The following is a 27,667-nucleotide window of genomic DNA, read 5'->3' as shown; positions in this document are numbered from 1 at the left end:
ACAGTATAGATGCATTGTTAGGAGCTAGTTATCAGGTATGAAGGTAAAACCCAGATGCAGACCTCGTCGAATAAACAATAGTTTAATAATCCAATAGGGGCAAGCAATGGACAGGTTAAGGCAGGCAGGGTTCAGTAACCAGAGGTGAGGCAATGGTACTGGATGGCAGGCAGGCTCAGGGTCAGGGTAAGCAGGGTCAGGCAGGCGGGCTCGGAGTCAGGACAGGCAAGAGTCAAAACCAGGAGGGCGCGAAAAGCGAGACTGGGAAAAAGCAGGAGCTGAGAAACAAACGCTGGTTGACTTGACAAACAAGATAAACTGGCAACAGACAAACAGAGAATTACAGGTAAAAATACACAGGGGATAATGGGGAAGATGGGCGACACCTGGAGGGGGGTGGAGACAATCACAAAGACAGATGAAACAGATCAGGGTGTGACACTAGTACTATAAGCATTTTGCTAAACCTGCAGTAACACCTGCTAAACTGTGTATCCGACCAATAAACATACATTTGATATTGAGATAAAAACCGCCACACTTGTCCTTTAACATAAAAGCAGAGTAGATCAATGTATTTCATCATTGTTCCTTCCCTATAGCCTGGTAGACTTATCCTTCCAAATTGTCCCTGAACAGCTAACTAAGAATAATCATCATGGATATTTACGAATAGGCCTATTCATTTTAAACATCTTAGTGGGCAAGAGGAAATACATGTAGGCCTATGCCTTGTGGTTTGACATTTGTATGAAATGGGCCCACACAGTGTTGAGAAGAGTGAAAATGATTTGAGTGAAAATGATTTTTTCACGGCACTTGGCTCGATGCCCACTCTAGCCCGGCCGATACACAGAGCTGGAATGTACCGCACCGGGCTGTGCACCCGCACTGGGGACACCGTGCGCGCATAACACGGTGCCTGCCCGGTCTCTCTAGCCCCCCGGTAACCACAGGAAGTTGGCTCAGGTCTCCTACCTGGCGTAGCCATACTCCCTGTTAGCCCCCCCCCCAAGACATTTTTGGGGCTGACTCTCAGGCTTCCATCCACGACGCCGCGCTGCCTCCTCATACCGGCGCCTCTCCGCTTTCGCCGCCTCCCGTTCTTCCTTGGGGCGGCGATATTCTCCTGGCTGAGCCCAGGGTCCTTTACCATCCAAATCTTCCTCCCATGTCCATTTCTCCAAATAGTGCAGCCTCTCCCACTGCTGCTGCTGCTGCTCCTGTTGCTGCTGCCTCTGTTGCTTCTCCTGCTGCTCCTCTTGCCGTTGCCCCTTGCCACGCCGCTTGGTCCTGTTGTGGTGGGTGATTCTGTAACGACGTTCGTCTGTAGAAGGAGAAGCGGACCAAAAAGCAGCGTGGTGGTTACTCATGTTCTTTAATGGAAAAATGAACGATACATGAAATAACTTAAATCTACAAAACAACAAACGGAACGTGAAAACCTATACAGCCTATCCTGTGACAACAAACACAGAGACAGGAACAATCACCCACAAACACACAGTGAAACCCAGGCTACCTAAGTATGATTCTCAATCAGAGACAACCAATGACACCTGCCTCTGATTGAGAACCATACTAGGCCGAAACATAGAAAAGCCCCAAAACATAGAAAAACAAACATAGACTGCCCACCCAACTCACGCCCTGACCATACTAAATAAATACAAAACAACGGAAATCAAGGTCAGAACGTGACACAGACAATTAAACCGGTCTAGAGGTGTCTATCTTATCCTTAGAAGAAGGCACATTGACCTTGGTTTTGGCTGACCAGAGATGAACCCAACAGGGAGAGAGAAGATATGAGTGATAGAGAAGCTAGAGATTTATAGAAGATATACGGTATATAGAGAGAGATAGAGAAGAGAGAGGCACAGATAGAGAGAGAGAGAGAGAGAGAGAGAGAGAGAGAGAGAGAGAGAGAGAGAGAGAGAGCATCAGCATCTATAGACCAGTCTGCTGTAATAGAAAGAAGAAGCTGTTATTATCACCAAACTGTGCATCACAATTAACGCCATTATGTTTGTCCTGAGAAAAGAGAGATTTCGTAGACTACACCATTCGTTTGACTTTTTACGAATGACAGTCATGTTCTTTTTATGAGCTAGCCTATCCAGACCGCTTATGGAACACTGTTAAATGAGACTAGAATATCTGCATTGCCTGCCACTGTCTGTGGAGCCCTACGATCGAGCGCACCACCCAGTCGAGACAGTAACGCATGATCACAAACAGATGTCAGGCATTTTTGAAGAAACATTTAATGTTTTCTGTACCATCATCAGCCTTGCAAAATACCAGAAGGTAGAAGATTTTTATTCTACAATTAATAATCAAATCACGGTCCGTCCGGAGTTGTAGCCTATTTCCATGCTTTCTATTTATAAGGAGGCAATGCTTCTCGACCAAGACCAATGAGATTTGTGCTGTGGCCGCAGCGATTTGTAAAAATACCGTAAATACATTTGGACAATTGTCTTCTCGAATGCTTTCACGGTAAACCTGTGTGATTGATTCTGAATGGTGCGGCGAGAAAAGGATAATTCTGTGGTTTTTGGCACCAGCGGATGCTGCGCCGGAGAATGGGATACGCCGACCCTACGTCGGGTAGAGATTTACTCGGCAATAGGTCGCTTTGTTTTATATTCATTTGCGCATTTGGACTGGTTACACTTTTACAACAGATTCTCTATGGAAAAAACTACATTAAAAGGTAAGCGATGTTAAGTACAATGCCTTCGGAAAGTCTTCAGACCCCTATTCTAAAATGTATTAAATAGTGTTTTCCCCCTCATACATCCACACACAATACGCCATAATGACAACGCAAAACATTGGTTTTAGACTGTTTTACTAAATTATTAAAAATAAAATATTTAATACACTTAAATATCACAGTTTACATAAGTATTCAGACCCTTTACTAAGTTCTTTGTTGAAGCACCTTTGACAGCAATTACAGCATTGAGCTTTCTTGGGTATGACACTACAAGCTTGGCACACCTGTATTTGGGGAGTTTCTCCCATTCTTCTCTACAGATCCTCTCAAGCTTGGTCAGGTTGGATGGAGAGCGATGCTGCACAGCTCTTTTCAGGTCTCTCCAAAGATGTTTGATCATGTCCGGGCTCTGGCTGGGCCACTCAAGGACATTCAGAGACTTGTCCTGAAGCCACTCCTGCATTGTCTTGGCTGTGTGCTTAGAGTCATTGTCCTGTTTGAAGGCGAACCCTCGCCCCAGTCTGAGGTCCTGAGCGCTCTGGAGCAGGTTTTCATCAAGGATCTCTCTGTACTTCGCTCCATTCATCTTTCCCTCAATCCTGACTAGTCTCTCAGTCCTTGCTGCTAAAAACATCCCCACAGCATGATGCTGCCACCACCGTGCTTCACCGTACGGATGGTGCCAGGTTTCCTCCAGATGTGACGCTTGCCATTCAGGCCAAATAGTTCAATCTTGGTTTCACCATAAAGGCCTGATTGGTGGAGTGCTGCAGAGAATGTTGTCCCTCTGGAAGGTTCTCCCATCTCCACAGAGGAGCTCTAGAGCTCTGTCAGAGTGACCATCGGGTCACCTCCCTGACCAAGGCCCTTCTCCCCCGATTGCTCAGTTTGGCCGGGAGGCCAGCTCTAGGAAGAGTCTTGGTGGTTCCAAACGTCTTCCATTTGAAAAACGATGGAGGCCACTGTGTTCTTGGGGACCTTCAATACTGCAGAAATGTGTTGGTACCCTTCCCCAGATCTGTGCCTCGACACAATCCTGTCTCGGAGCTCTACGGACAATTCCTTTGACCTGACATGCAATTCCTTTTTGCTCTGACATGCACTGTCAACAGTGGGACCATATATAGACAGGTGGGCTTTTCCAAATCATGTCCAATCAATTGAATTGACCACAGGTGGACTCCAATCACGTTGTAGAAACATCTCAAGGATGATAAATAGAAACAGGATGTACCTGAGCTCAACTTTGAGTCTCATTGCAAAGGGTCTGAATACTTATGTAAATATAAAAAAATATATAAAAAAATTCAATCAACCTGTTTTCACTTTGTCATTATGGGGTATTGTGTGCAGATTGTTGAGGAAAAAATGTATTTAATACATTTATATTTAACGTAACAAAATGCTGAAAAAAATCAAGGGGTCTGAATACTTTCGGAAGGCACTGTATATATCTTCCACAAATAGCCTATAGGCCCAAATCAAATAAATTGCCATTCATCTGAAGACTCAATTATTATCAATAGCATAATGTTGAAATGTAAGGGACAGCCTGACATTTTAAAATGTTGTGAATTATATGGCTCTGTTATTGTTCTAACTGTATTAATACTGTCATCATTGTAATTCAGTGTAAATATGGGAGTAGTGGTTGGAGTAATTGCTGCATGGGAGGGGGAGGGGTGGGGGGTAAGCCTGAAAAATAGCAAATTAGTCTTCCATTTTTCCAGTGGCATATATAAACTATTCTCATGAGGTGACGCATCACATTAATGCTACATACAGAGCCCCAGCTGATTATGGTAGTGTACCTCCTTCTTTTTAAAGTGTTTATTAGATTATCAGTTTCAGTCTTATCTACAGATCATACATCTTCCATAAATAAGGCTTGGATATCTACTGATATCCTATCTGTTGATATTACAGTTTTAAAAACAACTCAAATCTATTGATGCAGTTCATTGTTCAGTATTTTTCACTTAATATTGATAATTCTTCATGTTAATGTCGAAGGGGTTGTTGTCTGATTCGATAGTAATTTAACGGTCATGCTGCTGTTTCAGCATAATGCATTCCTAAGATGTTTCGTAACACCTCTGCAACAGTAATATCTCTATTAATAGGGACTCTACCTTTTCTCATGCAATCTGTTGTTGCTAATAGCACCCATAGTGATACATGCTATTATTAATCACTGTAAGGCTTTGACTTCTGCATTATCATCTGCTGGGATGTTTTTCATTGTGAGACGAGCAGATACTGAGAACCTGATATATATATTTTTTATCTTAAGATAGACCTATTTAACACCCCCCCAAAATAAAATAGTTCATTATAGCTTTGCCTTACAGCAAACATATATGTGCTGTATTCTAACTACCCCCCCCCCCCCCCCACCCCCCCCGCCCAATTCCCCCTCACATGTGTGTCTCCTCCACCGCTTGGGCTACTCTGATGAAATCCTGTGGATTCATGGCATCCACTATTGAATATGTTATGGCTGAGATGGCATGAATCCAGCCCCAGCAATACATCTATCTATCTATCTATCTATCTATCTATCTATCTATCTATCTATCTATCTATCTATCCTGCCCCGCACTTCTAGCACTCTGACTGGGAAAGAGGGGAACGGGCTACAGTCACAACAAAGCTACTGAGCCAGCCAGTGTGCAACAACGGCAGCCATTTTGCTACACAGTATCTGCACACCTCAGGAGAAAGAGAGCGAGAGAATGAGAGTGTGTGTGAGAGAAAGAGAGAGAGAGCATGATGGAGAGAGTGAGTGTCTTCAAAATGATGTCACTGTGAGATATTCTTCCCCTCTTCCCCCCCACATGCTGAAACCATGACAACAAGCTAAAGTTGTGAATGGGACCAACGGTCCAACCCCTCCCGACCTATGCTAACAAAACGTAGCCTAGTCAAACACTGCCTAAGGACATGGGTCTCAATCTCATGAGATTCTCTTATGCCCCAAAGGATCTCAGTAAACTGTCTCTGCAAATGACCAGATTCTGTGGGTCTGGAAGAGACTGTACTACAGAAGACACTTAAACTACAATGCAATAATGCCAGTTGTTGAGAGCACTATCTGAGAATAACCAGCATAACATGCACTTTAGTCCTCCACTAGTCCAAGATTGTGTTAGATTTTTTTGCAGCTGTAGACAGAATTGGGTCGTGGACTGCCATTTTGATATTTTCTGTTTTGCAGACTTTGTTTTACCCTCAATGATTCTGGCACGTGATAAATTTCTCATTTTCCACAGCGTGTATCATATAGCACAGCCTGGCTGCAGTGACATTAGCAAACACCCCCTAAAGCTCTATGCCAGGGTAGAGATCGCGAAGCTGTGAAATCACAGGGTAGAGAGGAAGAAGGGCTTATTAAATAGTACGGTGACCCACTTTGCAGCAGTGCACATGATCTTCTCTCATCTCCACTTGACTCGGAGAGGGCGATGCCTAAAAATACCCGCAGCAGGCTGGGTAGGCTACAAGTGGCATCAAACAGTCATGGAGATGATGTTAGAAATCCACTCAGAGATAACAAGAGTTTCTAACTATGTTTTTTTGGGGAGGGCACAATTTTTCATTTTTGGGTTGAACTCTTGGTTATTATTTAGTTGAACTAAAACTCCAAAACTGCACCCAGATCTTTAAAAAAATGACTGTTTGGTTGAGCATTCCAGATTCTTGTTTCAATTATATAATTGGAACCATAGCCTCCGTAGCAGATTATTCTAAAACAAAGCTTAGCTATTAGTATGTTGATTGCCTGCCGACCTTCACTTAGAGGAGAAAATACCGGGAGGACTGTGACAAATGTCTTCGTAGATAATGGACCTGGGCACGTTGATAGTTGAATCTCCGTTGAGTAAGCACTTAAGAAACCTTCACCAGTACAAATGATTATCCTGTGTGAGTAATGGACATCCTATTAGGATATTATTCATGTTGTACTCTCACAACCATAACTCTGCCCTTGCAGAAATAGCTACGTTGTCTTCTACTCCAGACTTAGAGTGCATTATGGATTGCTGCTAACTCAATCTATTTGGGTCCTTTTCTAATTAGCTGATTTATGTTGTTTGGAATTGTGGTGTAGAATTGAATGGAAGGTCAAAGACTTGTTTCCGCATAACATGATAGTATTGAAATTGACAGGCTGATAATACACGCTAAACAAAATTGACAGGAAGCAATATTGACTTATTGATCAACTCAACAGTAACAGAACAGTAGCTATTTAATGCCTATAAATAGTCTGCAGAGTGACATCAGCCATATCAACACTGTGCCATGTGACATCAGTAATATTCATTTGGATAATATGGTGGATCAGATAGGTCAGGTTCAGTATTTTTAGAGACCACATCAGCAGTTTCTTTGTTGGGAAAAGAAAGTGTCACCTTTTTTGAGACAGGGCACTCCTCTAGATAGTTGGATGGTGTGCAGGTGTGCGGTGGCTGCACCCACTGGTTTCTTTAGGAGCATCATGTAGCAGATCCAGAAGCCTAAATCCATGTCCTGTTTTAGCACACTCCATCCTGACCGCAACAGCCAGGGGCAGAGTGTCATTGAGATTTTTAAGTTGTTCTCTGAGAAGCCAAATGGGCGCACAGTATTGACATGAGGCCCAAAGTAGTGTTCGTTTCATCACATAATGTGCTTATGGAGAGGATTTATGTGCAAGATTATTTTCCAGTACACTGTAGTGATACGCTTTGCTGTCCACAATGATTTAATGGAACAAAGTCACAGGATTATTTGCACAATGGAAAGGAATGCTCAAATAGGTTTATTTCGATTCATATGTTTTTTTAGGGTTCAAATATGATGATTGAAATCAAACATGTCCCTTTTATGCAAAATCCATATTTGAATTATATAATTTTAATTTCTTACAGGTTTGGATATTTGGTTGGGATATTTGGATTTGCCTCATGCAATTTTGACAAAACCTGTTCAATTCACTCATGTTACTCAGGGAGGATATGAGATCTGTCCCATCCAGTAGGGGACAGCGTCGTGGCCTGGGAGGGTACAGGTGCTATGCACCTCTCAACGGTGGCCTATATGCTGCTATTGTCTGTAAACCGTTAAGTATCCTCTCAGTTTGTCTGTTCTCTATGTAACCCGTTAACCATAATCATTTGGTTCTGATTTAAAGAATGTGTTGTGGTTTTTAGATTGTGCATGAGCGTAATGTGCAATAATACCCTATAGGCTAATCTACCGAACTAAGATGTGCTGCATATTGGGCAAAAACCCCTAAAATGGTGAATGATTAGGGGTTTTAGTGAGACAACAACTGAGATTTGACCTGTTTGACCACAATGAATGGATTAAGTGAAGCATCTTTATTTCATGTCATAAACAGACGTAGCATATTTACACACTGTTTTCAAACCAAGTGTTTTCTGTCCCACTGCTCTGCAGCAGAGATAGAAGTGTGTGTCTGCTTTGCATGCCATTCTCAGATTTGAGGTATCTGTGCCAACCACACCAGATTGCCAGACCCATATACACTTCGTCATTCAGCTGTGTCTGAGCTTGAACTTATTTGTCACCTTCAGATTTTTAGCTGCTGTTTTTGCTTGTTTAATTGTTCTCGCTCTCAATGTAGCCTATCATCATTCTTTGGTAAGATTGAATATTTGACATGCAAGGCACATTTGTCCATTACTTATTTGCCCCCTCTTCTTTTTTATCCCCAACTAATTTAGATTTTTTTTACGGGTGTTTTATTTATGACAAATGTGTAACTGAGTTTCATTGTCCGTTTTATGCTCTAGATTTGTTATCAACCATTGTGTTATTATCTAGGTTCATTCTAACTATGTTTGGCTTGGCTTGATTTGGTTTACTAAAGCCAAATGCTGATCCCTCTGTATGCTGTGGTGTGTCTCTGTGTGTGTTTGTGCATTGTGTATAAGAGTGTGTGTGTGTGTGTGTGTGTGTGTGTGTGTGTGTGTGTGTGTGTGTGTTTGACTGACTGACTGACTGTTAGTTCTCAGGTAATTAAAGCACAATAAATCCCAAATAAACTGCCTAATTTTCTTACTAGTGCGCAACAGTTTAGCCGACTCAAAGGAGACGAGACAGGAAATTGGACCGGTCCTGTAAATTTCTTGGATGATGGATCTCTGAAGCCTGCCAGGAATGGGAAGAAAAGGTACATTTCCAATGTGATTGACTGACTGTACAACACCCCTGTGAGAAAAAAAGAGAGATAGAGAGAGAGAGAACTTGAGATTTCCTGCTGATAACCCAGCCCCCTGCATGTGTGGCCTGGGCCTTAGAAGCCTCCACTCGCAATGCATAACCAGTATAACCAACAAACTGCTGTACTAACTAACTAGTAAAGAGATGAAGTCAGCAACACACACATAACTATTTTGCTTCTGCTTGTTTTGCATTTCTGAGGAATCCTAGTTGAGATGTTTGCAGGGGTGATGATGACACAGGACCCACTCACACTGACGTTTAACTCTAACTTACCTGTCTGCATGTTGACAGATGTTTCCGTCAGAATTTTCAGCCAGATTCACAGATCTCCGTAATAGTCACACCCTGCCTAGCCGATATTAAGAAGAAAAAAAAACGCTCTCAAAGGTAGGCCGGTCTGAAGGCATTTTAAGTACTTTTACAGAAACCCAAGAATGCCTCTTTCTTTTTCATTGGTCTGAAAGGATCAAACTCTCATATATTTTCAGTGGTGGTTGCACTGCAGATTGCTCTTGCATGTTGTCTCATCCCTTCCACCCCCTGCCACCTTGTGACCCTCGAACCCTAACCCCCCCCCCCCCCCCCTCCCGAGAACCTGGTTGGACCACGGTTCTCCTGTTGATGTACTGGCTTCTCCTTGTACCGCTGTGTCTCATCCAGCACCCATTTCTCAAATGCCTCTCACCCTCAACCTGTGTGTTCAGGCATTCTGCACAGCTCTGAGTGTATGTCATATACATAGTGGACACATATCTCTGCTCCCCTATCTTTTCTTCTCACATCTGCATTGTATCTCTCTGCGACCTACCTGGATTATTTCCTGTCTGCATGTTGACAGATGTTTCCGTCAGAATTTTCAGCCAGATTCACAGATAGTAATAGTCACATAGCCGATATTAAGAAGAAAAAAAAACGCTCTCAAAGGTAGGCCGGTCTGAAGGCGTTTTAAGTAATTTTACAGAAACCCAAGAATGCCTCTTTCTTTTTCATTGGTCTGAAAGGATCAAACTCTCCTATATTTTCAGTGGTGGTTGCACTGCAGATTGCTCTTGCATGTTGTCTCATCCCTTCCCACCCCCTGCCACCCCGTGACCCTTTCCCAGTAGGTCTTTGGCTTCAGTGGGCTGAGGACCTAAAGTCAGTAGGCGTGATAACCCGCTGGTTATTAATAGGCACTCTTCCCTCATGGATAGCAGAAAGCCAGTGTGGCATGGGCGGTCTAAGACGACATTCAGAGTCATCCTCTTTCTTCTCTATCTAGGCTACAGTGCTTATTAGGGGTTCATCATTAGAGGTAAACCAAAATAAGCTAAGAAGCTAATTTTTAAATGATAATGGACAAGAGACATGCTGCTCTAGACCTTTTAAGTATTTACTTGATAACAAGCCAATCCAAAATACACCGCATCATCAGGGGGATGTAGACAACCAGTTTCATTGTTCCTTACTCATTTTGATGTTTATCCCACCATCTCGTTCAAATGCATGTTGTCTTTTTGTGTTTTACCTCACCTCATTTTACTTTAACAGCCACATCAATCATGCTTAGAACATTATTCCCCCTTTTCACCAACATTCTCCACCTCATCCTATCTCACTGAGATAGCATTTATCCTACAAATTCACTCACTGGCGTGGCACATTGTGAAGGCCGTCATCTTGGATTCAACAGAGCAACACCTCACCCAGCAGACAAAATTTGACACCTGACGTCATAATAACTTGATTTTTTTGGTTGTAAACTGGCTTTCTGGTATAGTAAGAGGGGACTTCATATAACCAGATTACAACCAGATAAAGACGACATCAACACGTGATTGGAAATACATTTTGGGGTTGTTATCTTGTCGTATAGCTAGATTACAATCAGATTAAGATATATTTTATGGTTGCTAAAAAGATGTTTAGCCAATGGAACCAGTTTTGCCCGCTGGGCAGCCACTCTTTATCCATCCAGTAGAGAGTAGGACTCAACATCACATATTTACTATCTACTTTTAAATATTTTCCAAATAGAAAGCACCTTCTCAATAGGTATCAGGTATTGGGAGCTTTTAGCTCTCCTTCTTTCCTGGTGCCTCTGAGGCTATGCAGTTGGCTGTGGTCCTCAGGCAAGAAGGCTTTTCCAAAGCTGGTACATGGATCAATAGCATTATCCATTACAAGCCTATTTAAATACGCCTAGTGGGAAATTTGACTCCTCTGTGTGGCTCTCTGCCTGGCCTGAGAGGGAGGAAAAGATTTGGGTTAGATTCTGGTGCCGATTATGCTCTCAAAAGGGAGGAGAAGATGCAAAATGTTTGTCAAAAATCCTTTCTGTCATGCTAAAATGTTCACCATGTTCTCACCTTCCTTAAGTTTCCTTCCCTTCAGATGTCATTGTGTTTGTCTCAAATATTACACAATCACTACCACCATATCAATCTAATGTTGTTGTTGATTTTTTGTTTTTGTTTTATGTCACCATTTTCCTGTATAATGTTTCTTTATTGGTTTATTTATTTATTTCCTTGTCTGAAACCTCTTGTTAAGAAGATTTCCTAGCCTCGCAAGCATGTAAAGGTTGTATTTGTCCAATCCGGATTTTATCAAATGACATCTGAATCATTCAATGAGCTGTAAAATCTTATCGAATAGTTTGAATCTGAGTGAGAGTGATGACTGTGTACAGTATGTACATTATGCTTATGTGTATGATTGCGCATGTATGTCTGTATGTATGTGTGTGCATGTCATACCAGATAAGGTAATAAATACAAATGTAGGACCAACATATTTTCATGTGATCTTCCTTAGTTAAATTTCTACATGCAAAGAGATCTGCAGATAAGGGAGACATTTATGGTTATTCCAGACAGGGACTGATGAACTCAGGCTAACCAGCAAGCAAAATGTGGCTCATGAAGTCTAAATGAAGTTATATTCTGGTTGTAAACTGGTTGAGAATACGTCTTATAACAGGATAAGACATATTTTTCGTGACAAGACCAAGACGTCATGGGAAAGATGTCAGATAATCAGATTATTATAATTATATCCAGATAAAGAGGCTTACATGGTTGCTAAAGATGCCTTATACAACCAGTATACAACATGAGGTAACACTTTACTGTAGGCTTCCTTATGCATGCATTCATAAAGCCTTTATAACAGATATACATCACATTATACAATTTGTCATAAGCTGTCATAAGTAGTTTTAAATATTTATGAGTCAAGGCATGAGACGTTATAAACCCAGTTATAATGTGTGTTAAAAATGACTTTTTGCCCTGTGGTCATATGCGCTAGTCAACTGTTAATAACAACTGATATTACACTGTCTGCAAGACAACTTATGTCATATGTTGTTATATGTTACATTAAAGTCTACATACCAGATGTTATAACAGGATGCTATATAATTTACCAACCTCTGTGTCACATTATTACATTGAATGGAATGATGGGCTTCATAACCATGTCATATGCTCTTATAGAGTGTGCACAGACACCTTAAGTAAAGTGACATTAATTTGAGGTGTTATAAAACAGTTATGAATGTGCTTATACCACACGATGAGTTGAGAGTATCATAAAGCATTACCATTCAAAGGATCTCCAAGAAACATGGGCAAATGGGAGCACAGATGGTTTTTTTATTGGCAAAAATAAATAAATATTGAAATGAAATGGAAGCAAAAATAATTTTACAACAAAATCAACGTTGCTGCGGCACAACAGGATTTGTGACAGCTGTGAGAAAAGTAAGATGTGCAGGCTACGGTAACAATGACAGTGTGAGGACAGACTCTGGGAGACGAGAAGCAAGTAATGGGAGGCGTGGGAGCCGGACGAGCCGGCTGACGTGTGGGAGCCTGACGAGCCAGCTGAGGCGTGGGAGCCTGACGAGCCGCCTGAGGCACGACGTGGGATGGGAGCCTGATGAGCCGGCTGAGGAGTGGGAGCCCGTCGAGCCGGCTGAGGAGCCTGCCGAGCCAACCGAGGCAAGAAAACCTCTCGAGCCAGCTAAGGCATGGAAGCCCGATGAGCCAGCTGAGGCACCCTCGGTTCCTTCGGCAGGGGCACCCGGACTCGATGTCACCAACCCCAACAAAAAACAAAAAACTCCCTTCCAATATTGGTGTCTGCATTTTGTGAGGACAGACGCTGGGAGATGAGAAGCAAGTACAGGGAGAGAAGAAACAGACATGAAACAAAACGAGGACAGTGTCTGGACAAGGGGAACAAAATGACATTAAATCAAAGCTGTCATCAAGGCAAAGGGTGGCTACTTTGAGGAATAAAAAATAAAAAAACATTTTATTTGTGGGTTACTACGTGATTCCATATGTGTTATTTCATAGTTTCGATGTCTTCACTATTATTCTACAATGTAGAAAATATAAAAAATAAAGAAAAACCCTGGAATGAGTAGGTGTGTCCAAACTTTTGACTGGTACTGTACATATAAATAGCATCAGTTATCCTCAGTGAACAAGTTTCAGATAGATATAGTATTATTCTATCACATCCAACAGGCAACATCCTAGAGAAAAACCTGGTCTAGTCTGCTTTCCAAAAGACACTGGGAGATTAATTCATTTTTCAGCAGGACAATGATAACCTAAAACACAAGGCCAAATCTACACTGGACTTGCTCACCAAGAAGACAGTGAATGTTCCTTAATGGATGAGTTACAGTTTTGACTTAAAACTTGACGCACCCATCCCTTTAGCGGGATCATTTTCATCAACACCCGCTGAATTGCAGCGCGCCAAATTCAAATTAAATTACTAAAAATATTGAATTTTCATGAAATCACAAGTGCAATATAACATAACACAGCTTAGCTTGTTGTTAATCCACCTGGTGTGTCAGATTTCAATACACCTTTTTGGCGAAAGCATAACAAGCATTTGTGTAAGAACATCTCTCTCAGTAGACAAAATATTACAAATACTAGCAGCCAAGTAGATTGGTCACGAAAGTCAGAAAAGCAATAGATTAAATCGCTTACCTTTGATGATCTTCGGATGTTTGCACTCACGAGACTCCCAGTTACACAATAAATGTTACTTTTGTTCCATAAAGATTATTTTTATATCCAAAATACCTCCATTTGTTTGGCGCGTTATGTTCAGAAATCCACAGGCTCGAGCGGTCACGACATCGCAGACAAAAATTCCAAATAGTATCCGTAATGTCCACAGAAACATGTCAAACGTTTTTTATGATCAATCCTCAGGTTGTTTTTAAAATATATAATCGATAATATATCAACCGGGACTGTCACTTTTTCAATAGGAGACAGAGAGACAATGGTTGCCCCACTCTGTTGCGCAAGCAAAACTGCGAACACCCAGCTATCCACTGACACGATGTTAACTTTCTCGCTCATTTTTTCAAAATAAAAGCCTGAAACTATGTCTAAAGACTGTTGAAACCTTGAGGAAGCCATAGGAAAATAATCTGGTTGATATTCCTTTAAATGGAGGCAAGGCATCCAATGGAACAGAGAGCTTTCAGAAAAAACAGCACTTCCTGGTTTGATTTTCCTCAGGTTTTCGCCTGCGATATAGGTTCTGTTATACTCACAGACAATATTTTGACAGTTTTGGAAACTTTAGAGTGTTTTCTATCCCAATCTGACAGTTATATGCATATTCTAGTTTCTGGGCCTGAGAAATAGGCAGTTTCAAATGGGTACGTTTTTTTAGCCAAAAAAGAAAATCCTGCCCCCTACACTCAAGAAGTTAAATCCATTTGAAAATCTATGGCAAGACCTGAAAATGGTTGTCAAACAATTATCAACAACCAATTTGACAGAGTTTGACGAATTTTGAAAATAATAATAGAAAAATGTTGCACAATTCAGGAGTGGAAATCTCTTAGAGACTTACCCAGAAAGACTCACAGCTGTAATCGCTGTCAAAGGTGCTTCTACAAAGTATCGACTCAGGGGTTTAAATAGTTATAAATGACATATTTCTGTATACTATTTTCAATACATTTACATTTCTAAAAAGTTTTGCTTGTCATTGTGTGGTATTGTGTGTAGATGGGTGAGATCCATTTTGGATTCAGGCTGTAACAACAAAATGTGGAATAAGTCAAGGGGTTTGAATACTTTCTGAAGGCGCTGTACATTTTAAATGGAATAAACTTTTCATCTTAATACATGTTATTTAACTCAAGCTAACTAATGTTGTTTTTATCTATGTTATTAGCTGTAGCTAGCTAGTTAGCTAAGTTTTCCACATGATGAGCCAAGATCTCTTCTCCCATCTTATGTTTCTTTTACGCCTGCTACGTTAGGTTATGTTAACGCCCACCCTTCTTCTGATTTCAGCGATATGATTCGCCGACACAAGTTTGCGGATCCAATGGAAAGTTATTGCGGTCTCTTGTGTCAGTGAATCATGTAGCTGAAATCGGAAGAAGAAGAAGGGTGGGACTTACCAACATAACAACACAGAAGCGAGAACATCAGCTCACAAACCAATAGCAAAGAACATGGATAACGTTTGCTAGTTAGATTGAGTTAAACAACATATATTAAAAACATGCTCCGGAACTTTGCGACAACAAGGTATTTTTTAAACCTCCTGCTTTGTGCTAGATGTGTGAATGTGTAGTTCATACAACCATAATCTATGAGCAGAATTTTTGTCTTCCCTCTATTAGCCACAAAATTCCTAGTTTGAAAGCAAATGTTGTTCTGGAAGTTGTGCTGTGCCGTTTTCACTACATTTTCCTCCACGTGGGCCAGCCCCGTAGCAATTTGAGTTCTAGCCAATGAGCTTCAGCCCCTCACCATTTGAATGCCTACTAGCAAGATGCATACACAGCAGAGCGAGAGAGAGAGAAATGACGTGGTGCACATATCTGCACATATGTGACGAAGTACGTAATTTTCGGGGATCATTTTTGGCTCGTGAACTACTGGCTAAAAAGTATACAAAAGTACCGGAGAATCTCTTTAAGATTAAAAAGTAATTGCCTCTAAACTAATGTATATGTGAAAGAGAATGTATTGTGTGATGTGCTGCAAAGTAAGATTTATAATTCAGGATTCCCCAACTAGCTAGCTACGTTTAGTACCTCTAGCTCTAGCTAGCTATGCATTGATGGGGGCGGGCAGCACAGTGAGGCCTCTTTTGCTCATGTCGTGCCACTAAGGGTATGAATACACATTGTTTTGACTGTGTAGAGCAGGGCTCTCCAACCCTGTTCCTAGTTACCTGACTGACTAGCTAGCTAGCTAGCTAGCATTTTTTTTGTAATATAGCTGCTGTCCTTATTACTGTAGCCTGCACATCTTGTTTTTTTCCCATCTGTCCCATTTTTCCACAGCAACGTTGATTTTATTGTAAAATTATATTTGCTTCCATTTCATTTCATTATACTATTATAATATGTCATTTTTTAGTACATCTGTGCTCTCATTTGCCCATGTTTCTTGGAGATAATTTAAATTGTAAACTTTTATGAAACTCTCAACTCATCCTGTGGTATAAGCACATTCATAACTGTTTTTTTAACATCTCAAATTAATGGAACTTTACTTAAGGTGTCTGTGCACACTCTATAAGGGCATATGACATGGTTATGACGCCCATCATTCAATTCAATGTAATAATGTGACACAGAGTTTGGTAAATTACATCACACCCTTTTAAAACATCTGTTATGTCGATTCTAATGTAGCAGGCATATGACATAAGTTGTCACCAAGACTGTATAATAGCAGTTGTTATTAACAGTTGACATGCTCTTTAATTACTTGTTACTTTTATTTCTTATCCGTATTTTTATTTTAATTTTATTTAAACTGTATGTTGGTTAGGGGCTCGTAAGTAAGCATTTCACTGTAAGGTCTCAAGTGACTAATACCATTTGATTTGATTTGACATTAGAGCATAGGACAACAGGTTGAACATTCATGTAAAACACCCATTACTGTATAACCGGTTTTATGCTGTGACTCATAACTATTGAAAACTACTTATGACAGCTTATGAATGCATACATGAGGACACCTACAGTAAAGTGTTACCCAACCAGACTATAATCACATAAAATACCAGTTTTGCCCCCTGGGTAAGTATACTGAGTCTGCCTTATGCAGTGAGAAGGCCGCAGTTACTCCCCATATTCTCCATTGGCATCATACTGTGCAGCTGTGCAGTTCACTCTATCCAGCATACTGTACATGCCATACAACAGAGACAAACCTTATCCATGATAAAGGTTATGCAGTCTAGGTGCCCCTGCCATCAGGATTTAGTCATGTTTTCTCACAATTTACCACAAGATTTCTACCTCCCCCTTCCCCTTTCTCACTATGTATTTCATGCTATTTTTGTTGTTTTGCAAACACAATTTTTTGAATGTCCATGTTAATTGTTGTTCCCCATGTGAAGTCAAAGTTCCCATGTCAAGTCAAAATACATAATGAATGTTATCAGCAACAAGAAAATCTGAAAACAAAACAGAGAAATTATGGTAGCTGGTGACTTAAAAGTGTCCAGGATACATATTGTGGATCCCGTATCCATAGGAATGATATCACACCTGCCACTCATTCCATAACAATGTCTTCACGTTAAAGATTAATATTCATAATGTATTTTAAAGTAAAGCCACAATTGTATTGGAATAAAGTTAAAAGTGTCCCACAATGTATAACATCTTTCCCCAACCCCACTTTGCTATGTGTTTTGTGTACCAGCCTCTTCCTTGTTAATTGTTGATTATTATGTAGATCAGATCAGTGCAGCGTGACGCTGACTGTGACTATCCCTCCAGGCATCTGGACTCATACGATGGATCCTATGACTACAACTCCACTGCATGCAAAGAGCTCAGGCAGGAGATTATGGATGTCAAAGTCCTGACCATGTGAGTGTAATCGCCTGTGTTACACTCTTAGAAAAAAAGGTTCTATCTAGAACCTAAAAGGGTTCTTTGGCTGTCCCCACAGGAGAACCCTTAGAATAAATATTTTTGGCTCCGGGTAGAACCCTTTTGGGTTCCATGTAAAACCCTTTCCACAGAGGGTTCTACATGGAACCCAAAAAGGTTCTTCAAAGGGTTCTCCCATGGGGACAGCTGAAGAACCCTTTTGGAACCCTTTTGGAACCCTTTTTTCAAAGAGTGTACAAATGCAGTGATGGGCAACTTTGATCCTCAAGGGCCTATGTGCCTTGCTGGTTTGTGTTCTCTCTTTGAAATGTCAATATTAGATATAGGAGGAAGCTAAGTCTGTGCACTCAGTTCCAACATTCAGGCCCATCCCTTGTCCTATCAACAAACATTTAAATAATGATTTTATAATACAGCAGTAGGAAGCTATAGTGGGAGAAACAGACAAGGGCAAAGATAGATGAGAAAGTAGGCGAGACAGGCCTTGAACCTATTTTGCCAGGGGGATGTACAGTGCTACCACTAGAACAGACTCTGGCACAGGCTTACAGTACATGTTCTTGAGGATGTTTGAGCTATTTATCACACCTGTAAGAGGTGCTTGATGAGGGACAGTGTGCCAGGTCAGGCAGCAGACAGCGCGACAGACAGACAACAACTCCTTGGCTCTGCCAGCAGTTACAGTGCAGTGACTGACTCTCCTCACACTACTGCCAGCCCTGGTAGTGCTTTCCCTACCCGAGCAAATCACATTTCCCAATCATCGAGGGGGAATGTCAGTTCAAGGGAAGCTATTTAGAGCCCTTCTATTTCTGGCCATCGCCATCTTGTCCACACGACGGCGGGCGCAAGGCGTCAATCAGAGGGAGTGCCTGGGCGCAATGCTAAATCCATTGCCACAGCTTGAAGTGCCATTCTCATGTTACACCTCAGCGCGTGTTTAATATTCATATTACAGAGCAGAGTGCTGCAGTATCATCTCTGTGGTTTTTGTAGCTCCATGCAGCCCCCTCCCCATGTTTTTAAATATTTTAAAATGACATCTACCTGTGCAGTTTTCAACCCCCTCATCGTGAGACCATCTACAGCAGGGATTTTTTTAAATGTACCCCTCTGATCTGCAGTATATGTAGTATAGGAACATAGGGTATAGGGCTTATTCTTAAACATACATGGATCACTTGACTCGAATTGTTTGTCTCGGTTTTATGTGGGGTTTCCCTGCCCATCTGCCAGGGTGAAGACGTCGGAGCTGTTTGAGAGATGGAGGAACCTGCAGGTGTGCAAGTGGCAGCAAAACATGGTGGAGACCAACAACTTCAAGTGAGCTTCTAATTGACCTTTAACTTTAACACATCACAGAGATGGTGTTTCAGGTCACCTTTCTTGCAGTCACGCTGTACATCTCAAAAGATTGCTATATCATATTATTGTGGTTCACAAGACCTTAAACACTTCTTTAGGCATTGTGATATCTGATCATCTGCAGAGCGTGAACGCAAAACAGAAGACTTGGAATGCCACCAGTCTATTAGCATGAGCCTGTTCAGAGGAGCGTCACCCTTGTTCTACTACAGTTTTTTTGGGTCTGACAGTAACTCTTCCCTTCTATTGTTCTCTCCAATAGGATGTCTCTGTCGCGGTGTTGTAATGCACCCTCCTTCCTGTTCACAACCAAGAGGAACACTCCAGCAGGCACCAAGCTGAGGTATGAGGTGGACACCAGTGGCATCCTGCCCATCAGTACTGAGGTCTTCAAGATGTTTCCTGACGTGAGTGTTCCAATTATAACAATATACAGTATATCATCCTGTTTGACTACCTGTCATCCATGTGTCCTATGCTATGTACCCTACCTCGTACCCTAAGGTGATGGAACTCCACTTTCTCTGGTTATAAACTGTACCCCATATTTCTGTTTGACACTGGTTCTGTTTCATTGAAAGGACATGCCATACTCCAAGTCTCAGTTTAAGAAATGTGCAGTTGTTGGAAACGGAGGAATCATCAAGAACAGCAAATGTGGGAAGGATATTGACTCTGCAGATTTCGTGTTTAGGTACACATCATCTTTATTCTGTAGTGCTACAAATATTCCCAAGCATCACGCTTGGGCTGATTTATTTTTGACTGCAGATATCAAATGGTAAGATACACCATTTAATTACTTTCACTCTGCTCAGACCTTCTCAGAATCTGCATTGGATAATGTAAATAATTATCCTTCCTTCAAAGATGCAACATACCACCCATCAACGAGAAGTACTCAGCTGATGTAGGCGCCAAAACGGATCTGGTGACGATTAATCCAAGTATTATAACAGAGAGGTACTGTAAGGCTATGTCAACAAAAAAGTGTATTCCCATTGGGCACACACTGGTTGAATCAACTTTGTTTCCACATCATTTCAATGAAATTACGTTGAACCAATGTGGAATAGACGTTGAATTGACATCTGGGCCCAGGCACGCACACACACACACCATCTAGACCTGAAATCCATTAACGGCAGCAGTTACAATGGGTGTGCATTGCACTTAGTAAAATGTAATGTTCTGGCACAGAGCTGCAGCACGTCTGCTCCTTGCAAACACACACACACACACACACATACACACACACACACACACACAAGCACACACATGCAGACACCAACGCACACACGAAACACACATACACCTCCTCCCTCTTTATACACACTCTAATCCCTCTCCTCTCCTCTCCTCTCCTCTCCTCTCCTCTCCTCTCCTCTCCTCTCCTCTCCTCTCCTCTCCTCCAACACCAGATTCCAGAAGCTAGAGAAGTGGCGGCGACCATTTTACGAGGTTCTTCAGAACTACGAGAACTCGTCAGTGGTCCTACCCGCCTTCTACAACACGCGTAACACTGATGTCTCCTTCCGGGTCAAGTACATGTTGGACGACTTTGACTCCCAGAGGGGTGTGTTCTTCTTCCACCCCCAGTACCTGCTCAATGTCCAGCGCTTCTGGACTGTCCAGGGTGTCCGTGCCAAACGCCTCAGCAGCGGCCTGATGCTAGTCACTGCCGCCATGGAACTGTGCGAGGAGGTCCACCTCTATGGCTTCTGGGCGTTTCCCATGAACCCCTCGGGCATTTTCATCACGCACCATTACTATGACAACGTCAAGCCCCGCCCCGGGTTCCACGCCATGCCCCATGAGATCTTTAACTTCATGCACATGCACACGCGAGGTATCCTCAATGTACACTCAGGACCTTGCACATGATCGTGCACCGGAGCCACGCCCACACTGTAATGCATCGTGACCATTTACTCCTGTTTTTGTCTCGGTTCTTAATTTATCATCAATTTGCATATATTAATTTAGATACAATGGTGTTTTCTTACAGTTGACGAGAGATGGCCTTTTGAGCTCACACCGTATATATTTGTGCTTTTTACACTAGCTCCATGTGTTGAAGGTTTCTTGCTTTTATGCCAACACTATAATTTCTCTTGATGTGTTTCTTACTCTCTTGCTGAATAAGCAACTTCAATGGCCGCTGGTATCTCAGATTCTGTAGGTTGCTTGTTCTATTGTGAAGTGATCTTTCCTAGTGATGTCGTTTCTGTGCAATCTTAGTGGCTCGGTGGTACTGCTGTACAGAGGTTTGAACTTAACGTTATGCACAACTATTTACACTGAAATAAGGCCACTCTGTGTGTCCCTCACCTCCTCCTGTACTTTCTCTTTGCCGCTTCCTGTGTTATGACCCCCCCCCCCCATGCTCTCTTTCTCAGACAGTCTGTAGGTGTGGCAGCTTTTATTTATGTCTGTGTAAAAACCCTGAACACTATTGACGTTGAGGGAATCCAAAATAAATGTTCAAAGGTCCAACTGTTTAACCTTCAGTTGTCCAGCTTCATTCAACTGTTTTATATGGTAAATATTTATTATAAAACACTGTTAACACTCCTGACCTGAGAGGACCTTTTTTATAGGTCCCCTTTCTTCCGTACAACTAACTAGCCAAACACTGGAAGATATCCTTGGATATTTCTGATGTGAAATGGTTGTGTTTTATTTGCTTGCTGTTTTTGAACAAAGGTGAGATGATTAATATTTTATAATCACCACCATCATAGTAGGCCACATAGTCAGAAAAACACCCTGGCCCAAGTTCCTGGGCACTGTTGACCAATCTGATTTCTCTCTGTCATCCATGTCTTAAAACCATGCTGCCTTACAATATAAATGTACAAATCCTCTCTCAGATATGCAATTCACCCCTGAATTGCTTATCTAATGGACGTTCGTATCAAACAAACTCTTGTTCTTAATGTTTGCTGACTCAACATAATGACCATAACAAGATGAGGTTCACTTCTGCTGTATAATTACTAAATATAATATAATTCCTGTAAGATATAATGCTATTTCCATACTCATGTGATGCTGTGCATGATTCTACTATATTCTCTGTTTTGTGTGTGCCTGCAACCAACACGTTTACAACGATCAGCTTCTGCTAAAGCTCACAGATCATTGGGAGAGATTAGTTTAATTCAAATGATATTACATTTATCATCAATTGCACACAAGGCCCAACCGAAACTTGACTTTCGCTTTTAACCCAACCCTTCTGAATCGGAGAGGTGCAGGGGGCGGCCACATTGGGCACCCAGGGAGCTGTTGTTGTGGGGGGTTAACTGCCTTGCTCAAGGGCAGAACAACCTTTTGGTTACTGGCCCAATTCTCTTACCGCTAGGCTACCTGAAACCTTATATCAACCTTGAATGCATTTTAAAAGAGAACTGACCGACAGAGGCACTTTTTTACAGATGATGGAAAGGAATGACTAATATCGCTCCCTTTTGAAATTATATGATTTTTGTTATCATTATTATCACTGGATCGTGTCATTTACCTTTTTGCAATGTGACAAAGTTGTAACCTTGAAAGCATCATGGATCTCAGCCTTGTAATGCTGTATGTTTGTTTCTATTAGTATTTGTTGTGTTTAACTGTGACAGAGTGGAGGAACATTACTGAACTGGAAACATAGGGTCATTCTTCTGTACATGCTGTGCAATGCCTTTTGATTTTTGTAACGCCCCAAATTACCATGATCTTCCATGATCACTCCTAAAGTCTTTGGAAGATTGTTTGTTTGACTTGTAATTCAAAGTCACAGAGATCGTGTGTAAAATACACAATGCACAAAATAAGTTATCCGTATGAGCACATTAAATAATTTCAAGTTTGAGTCTCAGAATCACAAAATATCATAATTTTATAGAGTAAAAAATAACTAGGTAGAATAATCAGTCCGAAAATGAAAGGATGGAATTATTAGAGCTTGGATGGAATTATTACAGTTTGAACAGTGATATGAACCCTACATTCTGGGTCATTCTTTATATTGTGTTTGTAAATAAACATGTTTGGATTTTCTGCTTGTCCTGATCATTTACTTTCTATATACAGATGTCTGATCTACGAAGAAATGTGGATCTGGGTCAGGCATACAACAACCAATCATTTTAGTCCAAACTATACCCACCAATCACTGCAAGTGAGAAACTCAGAATAGCACTGCATGGAATTGAATACATTACAGTATTTGGATACTTTTTCAAGTGAGTGGAATTGAACATGACAGGAAAATGCAATATTTCCCAATGAATGACAGCGAATTCAATCTTGTCATCTGAAGTCAAGTATTTTGTCTGCAGTTAATGAGTAAATCGGGCCATGTTCATTAGGGGACGCAACAGAAAGCATTTCAAAATGTTTTGCAACAGAAACGGAAAATGACAGTCAGTCTTCTTCCGTTTGGTGACTAACAACCACAACCCTATATTTTTTTTTATTTTATTTTTATTTTACCTTTATTTTACTAGGCAAGTCAGTTAAGAACAAATTCTTATTTTCAATGACGGCCTAGGAACAGTGGGTTAACTGCCTGTTCAGGGGCAGAACGACAGATTTGTACCTTGTCAGCTCGGGGGTTTGAACTTGCAACCTTCCGGTTACTAGTCCAACGCTCTTAACCACTAGGCTACCCTGCCGCCCCAGGCCCATATGTGCTCCTGATGGATGGACCACAACCACATGACAAATTTACTGTCTCGTTTCAGGTCAGCTGGCCTCTGGTTTGTCTGCTCCAATTATCAAATCAAATCAAATCAAATCAAATCAAATCAAATCAAAAAATTCAATCAAAATCAAATTAGCTCCTTAAGCAAAGCTACTGTCAGCGCCTCAATAATTAAACAGACGGCAGTATCAGTGTCCTATCCGCTCACTGAATCACTTAAGCAAGGCTGCTACTGCTGCTCTGCAGCCCCTTTACACCATGGTCAAATCCCACTGAGTCACCAGATACCATAGCTTGTATAGGTGAAATAGTAGTGCACCCATATTCACCTGTCATGGCAGTGAAATCTGAGAAAGACCATGCCAATATATAAAGTAATTTTGGATACATAACACAGATAAATCAATTAAACACATAGGTGATGTGATAGACCCTGTACCTACACACCATGAATGAGGTATCAAGGCAGACTATAGCATTTAACTCAGAGCGCACCACCATGTGCCTTCAGAAAGTATTCATACTCCTTAACTTTTTCACTGGCCTACACACAATATCCCATATTTTCAAAGTGGAATGTTTTTCAAAATGTTTACAAATTAATAAAAAAATTAAAGCTGAAATGTCTTGAGTCAGTAAGTTTTCAACCCTTTTGTTATGGTAATCCTAAATAAGTTGAGGAGTAAAAAAAATCTTAAGTCATATAAAACAAGTTGCATAAAAATAGTTTTTAAATGTGATTTTTGAATGGCTACCTTATCTCTGTACCCCACACATACAATTATCTGTAAGGTCCCTCAGTCGAGCAGTGAATTTCAACCACAGATTCAACCACAAAGATCAGGGAGGTGTTCCAATGGCTCGCAAAGAAGGGCACCTATTGGTAGATGGATAAAAACAATCTGACATTGAATATCCCTTTGAGCATGGTGAAGTTATTAATTACACTTTGGATGGTGTATCAATGCACCCAGTCATTACAAAGATACAGGCGTCCTTCCTAACTCAGTTGCCGTAGAGGAAGGCAACCGCTCAGGGATTTCCCCATGAGGCCAATGGTGACTTTAAAACAGTTACAAAGTTGAATGGTTGTGATAGGAGAAAGCTGAGAATGGATCAACAACATTGTAGTTACTCCACAATACTAACCTAAATGACAGAGTGAAAATAAGGAAGCTTGTACAGAATAAAACATTCCAAACCATGCATCCTGTTACTAAAGTAATACTGCAATGTGGCAAAGCAATTCACGTTTTGTTATGTTTGTGTCAAGTTTAATACAACACATTACTGAGTACCACATTCCATATTTTCAAGGGTAGTGGTGGCTGCATCATGTTATGGGTATGGTTGTAATCGTTAAGGACTGGGGAGTTTTTCAGGATAAAAAATAAACAGAATGGAGCTAAGCACAGGCAAAATCCTAGAGGAAAACCTGGTTCAGTCGGATTTACACCAGACACTGAATTCCCCTTTCAACAGGACAATAACCTCAAACACAAAGTCAAATCTACACTGGACTTGTTTACCAAGAAGACAGTGAGTGGCCAAGATACAGTTTTGACTAAATCTGCTTGAAAATCTAATGGGAAGACCTGAAAAGGGTTGTCCAGCAATGATCAACAACCAATTTGACGGAGCTTGAAGAATTTTGAAAAAGAACAATTGGCAAATGTTGCACAATCCAGGTGTGGAAAGCTCTTAGAGAATTACCCATAAAGTATCCAGAAAGACTCAAGCTGTAATCACTGCCAGGGGATTATAAAATATATTGACTAAGGGCTGTGAAATATATATTAGTGTATTTTTTTATTTTAAAATGTTTACAAATGTAGAAATGTTTCTTTCACATTACAAAGTATTTTGTGTAGACAAAGAAATGACAATTAAATCCATTTTTAATACCGCTTTGTGACAAAAGTCAAGGGGTTTGAATACTTTCTGAAGGCACTGTATAGGCCTAATGCATTTCACAGGCCTAGCATCTGGGCGTTAGTCAGAAACTTTTAACCATGCTGAAACCGCTGAACCGTCAGAACCACTAATGGATGTTCAAATGTACCTGGTAGGCCTAAAACATGTGTCAAAAACACTTATTGTGCAGCAAGAAAGCATATTTGAATGTGTGTATTTGAGTTTTTCCACACATGTCCTATATAGGCTACACAATGTATAAAGCTCTGTATAGTCTTCAACGGTAAATCTCTGCCCAAAACACACAAAAGTGCAGGCAGCAGGAGTCACAGCAGTGTTCCCTCAGAATTGATTCAACACAATCAACATGTCTGAATCTTAACCAAGTAAACTTAAATCACTGCATCTCTCCCCTTGCAGTACCGTTTTATCACAAAGCTTTCTCTGTTTTCACTTATTCTAATTAAGTCCAAATTCAATTTCCGCTGAATGATGTTCTCATGCTTATTTAATGAGGTGACTTGGTCTATAAAGAGAGCAGTGTATTGGTGATTGACCTCATGAAGATTCTGAGAAGTCAGCATGGTTATCAAGAGAAAGAACAGAAAAAATGAAGACATCGGGTAGAGATATAGGTGAGCTGTAAGCACGTCCAGGTCTGTAGATGCAGGTTGTCACAATGATTATGACGATCAGCAGGTGAGAAGGTATGGATAAAGAGGTAAGTCGTTAAACAAACAATCTCTTTCTTACCTGCTTATCACATGAGTGGGTATGACGCTTTCTTGCGATATAGGCCGACTTGGGGTTGTATTCAAGTACTTTCCAATCCCCTTCCTTAATTAAGACCCCTTCCACATGACCACCTTGTGCCTAGATGATCAGGTATCAGGTGCAGAGATGTATGCATTTGCACATGAATTTGATTACAAAATAATAAATGATCTGAGGTTCTCGTTCTCCAAAAACCGCTCAACATGAGGTTTTGCTGTACTTTGCATTTGTTTCGCATTCATAGAACAAGGGATATCAACGTACACTACAGTACTAATGGTGATAAGAATTTTATTGAGGATTAGATTATGTATTTCTTTGCCTGTATCCTTGTGTATATATACCACACCTCCTCGTGCCTTATTGCTTAATTATAACACTTTGCTTTATAAGGCATTATGCAACTTGGGCATAATTCTCTATGGTTGGAGATATAGATGTTTATGAACAGCTCATAAGGTGTTATTAAATGAGCTTATAATGCATTATAAGGGGTGTTACCGAAAATACAAAAGGTTGTTAATTACCATGAAATGCTGTTTCCTAAAACAAAAACACATCTGGATTTATACGAGCTGGATTGATTTTAAGTTTTACTTTTACTTTATGGTTGATGGTTGTCAGATACTGTAAGTGTTATTGAGATTCTAGTACATTATATTTTTATATTCCTGCTGATGTGTGTATCTTACATACAGTACATACAACCATATCCTAATAAAATGAAACATCCCTATTCTGAACACAGACGTAACTATTCGCTAACAAAGTGGATCAATAGCAGCAGCAACACAGGATAATAATTTCTTTGGACAACATGCAAGCTCTGGGCATAAACCTTGGAGCTGGACTCTTAGTTTGTGACTGTAGACTAGCTACAGGTTTCAGAAGGCCTTGGGACCAATATGAGTTCAATATACACTAGTATGCTCAGTCATGTCCTGCAGTTGTACATGATCATGGATGATATATGTCCAGGCGTGTTAGGTGGTGATGAGTTGTTAGTGTGTGTGTGTGTGTGTGCACGTGTGTCTGTGCGTGTGCGCTT

General features: G+C 40.9%; 2 protein-coding genes across 5 annotated transcripts; one reads left to right on the top strand and one right to left on the bottom strand.

Moving 5' to 3' along the window:
- Nucleotides 1-65: 65 nt before the first annotated feature.
- LOC139387933 (uncharacterized) lies at nt 66-10,043 on the bottom strand. 2 transcript variants are annotated; one of them, XM_071134325.1, is made up of 3 exons: nt 9,768-10,043; nt 9,233-9,308; nt 66-1,327 (listed from the first exon to the last, which is right to left on the bottom strand). In XM_071134325.1, the coding sequence occupies exons 2-3, from the start codon at nt 9,240-9,242 to the stop codon at nt 975-977; spliced, it is 363 nt and encodes a 120-aa protein (XP_070990426.1). In that variant the 5' UTR covers nt 9,243-9,308; nt 9,768-10,043; the 3' UTR covers nt 66-974. The 2 variants fall into 2 exon arrangements, with proteins under 2 accessions (XP_070990426.1, XP_070990428.1); XM_071134327.1 differs by lacking the exon at nt 9,768-10,043 and having other exon boundaries at nt 9,233-9,509.
- On the top strand, nt 2,165-23,285 carry LOC139387932 (alpha-2,8-sialyltransferase 8E-like). Of its 3 annotated transcripts, XM_071134322.1 has the most exons (9): nt 2,165-2,719; nt 7,719-7,829; nt 8,799-8,906; nt 17,751-17,843; nt 19,104-19,190; nt 19,495-19,639; nt 19,814-19,926; nt 20,103-20,195; nt 20,654-23,285. In XM_071134322.1, exons 1-9 carry the CDS (start codon nt 2,574-2,576, stop codon nt 21,114-21,116), a joined length of 1,359 nt encoding a protein of 452 aa, XP_070990423.1. In that variant the 5' UTR covers nt 2,165-2,573; the 3' UTR covers nt 21,117-23,285. The 3 variants fall into 3 exon arrangements, with proteins under 3 accessions (XP_070990423.1, XP_070990424.1, XP_070990425.1); XM_071134323.1 differs by lacking the exon at nt 7,719-7,829 and having other exon boundaries at nt 2,172-2,719; XM_071134324.1 differs by lacking the exons at nt 7,719-7,829; nt 8,799-8,906 and having other exon boundaries at nt 2,172-2,719.
- Nucleotides 23,286-27,667: the final 4,382 nt, after the last annotated feature.

Source organism: Oncorhynchus clarkii, chromosome 29 (genome assembly GCF_045791955.1).
Source record: "Oncorhynchus clarkii lewisi isolate Uvic-CL-2024 chromosome 29, UVic_Ocla_1.0, whole genome shotgun sequence".
NCBI lineage: Eukaryota > Metazoa > Chordata > Actinopteri > Salmoniformes > Salmonidae > Oncorhynchus > Oncorhynchus clarkii.
The sequence above is the reverse complement of the archived record's forward strand: the minus strand, read 5'-3'. Positions and strand labels throughout refer to the sequence as shown.

Bases quoted from the DNA above. Each gene is read 5' to 3' on its own strand.
- LOC139387932 (XM_071134322.1), top strand. From the start codon at position 2,574: ATGCTGCGCCGGAGAATGGGATACGCCGACCCTACGTCGGGTAGAGAT. The intron at 2,720-7,718 runs GTAAGCGATGTT...CATGTTACTCAG, and splicing joins GGAAAAAACTACATTAAAAG to GGAGGATATGAGATCTGTCC. The intron at 19,191-19,494 runs GTGAGCTTCTAA...TCTCTCCAATAG, and splicing joins GTGGAGACCAACAACTTCAA to GATGTCTCTGTCGCGGTGTT.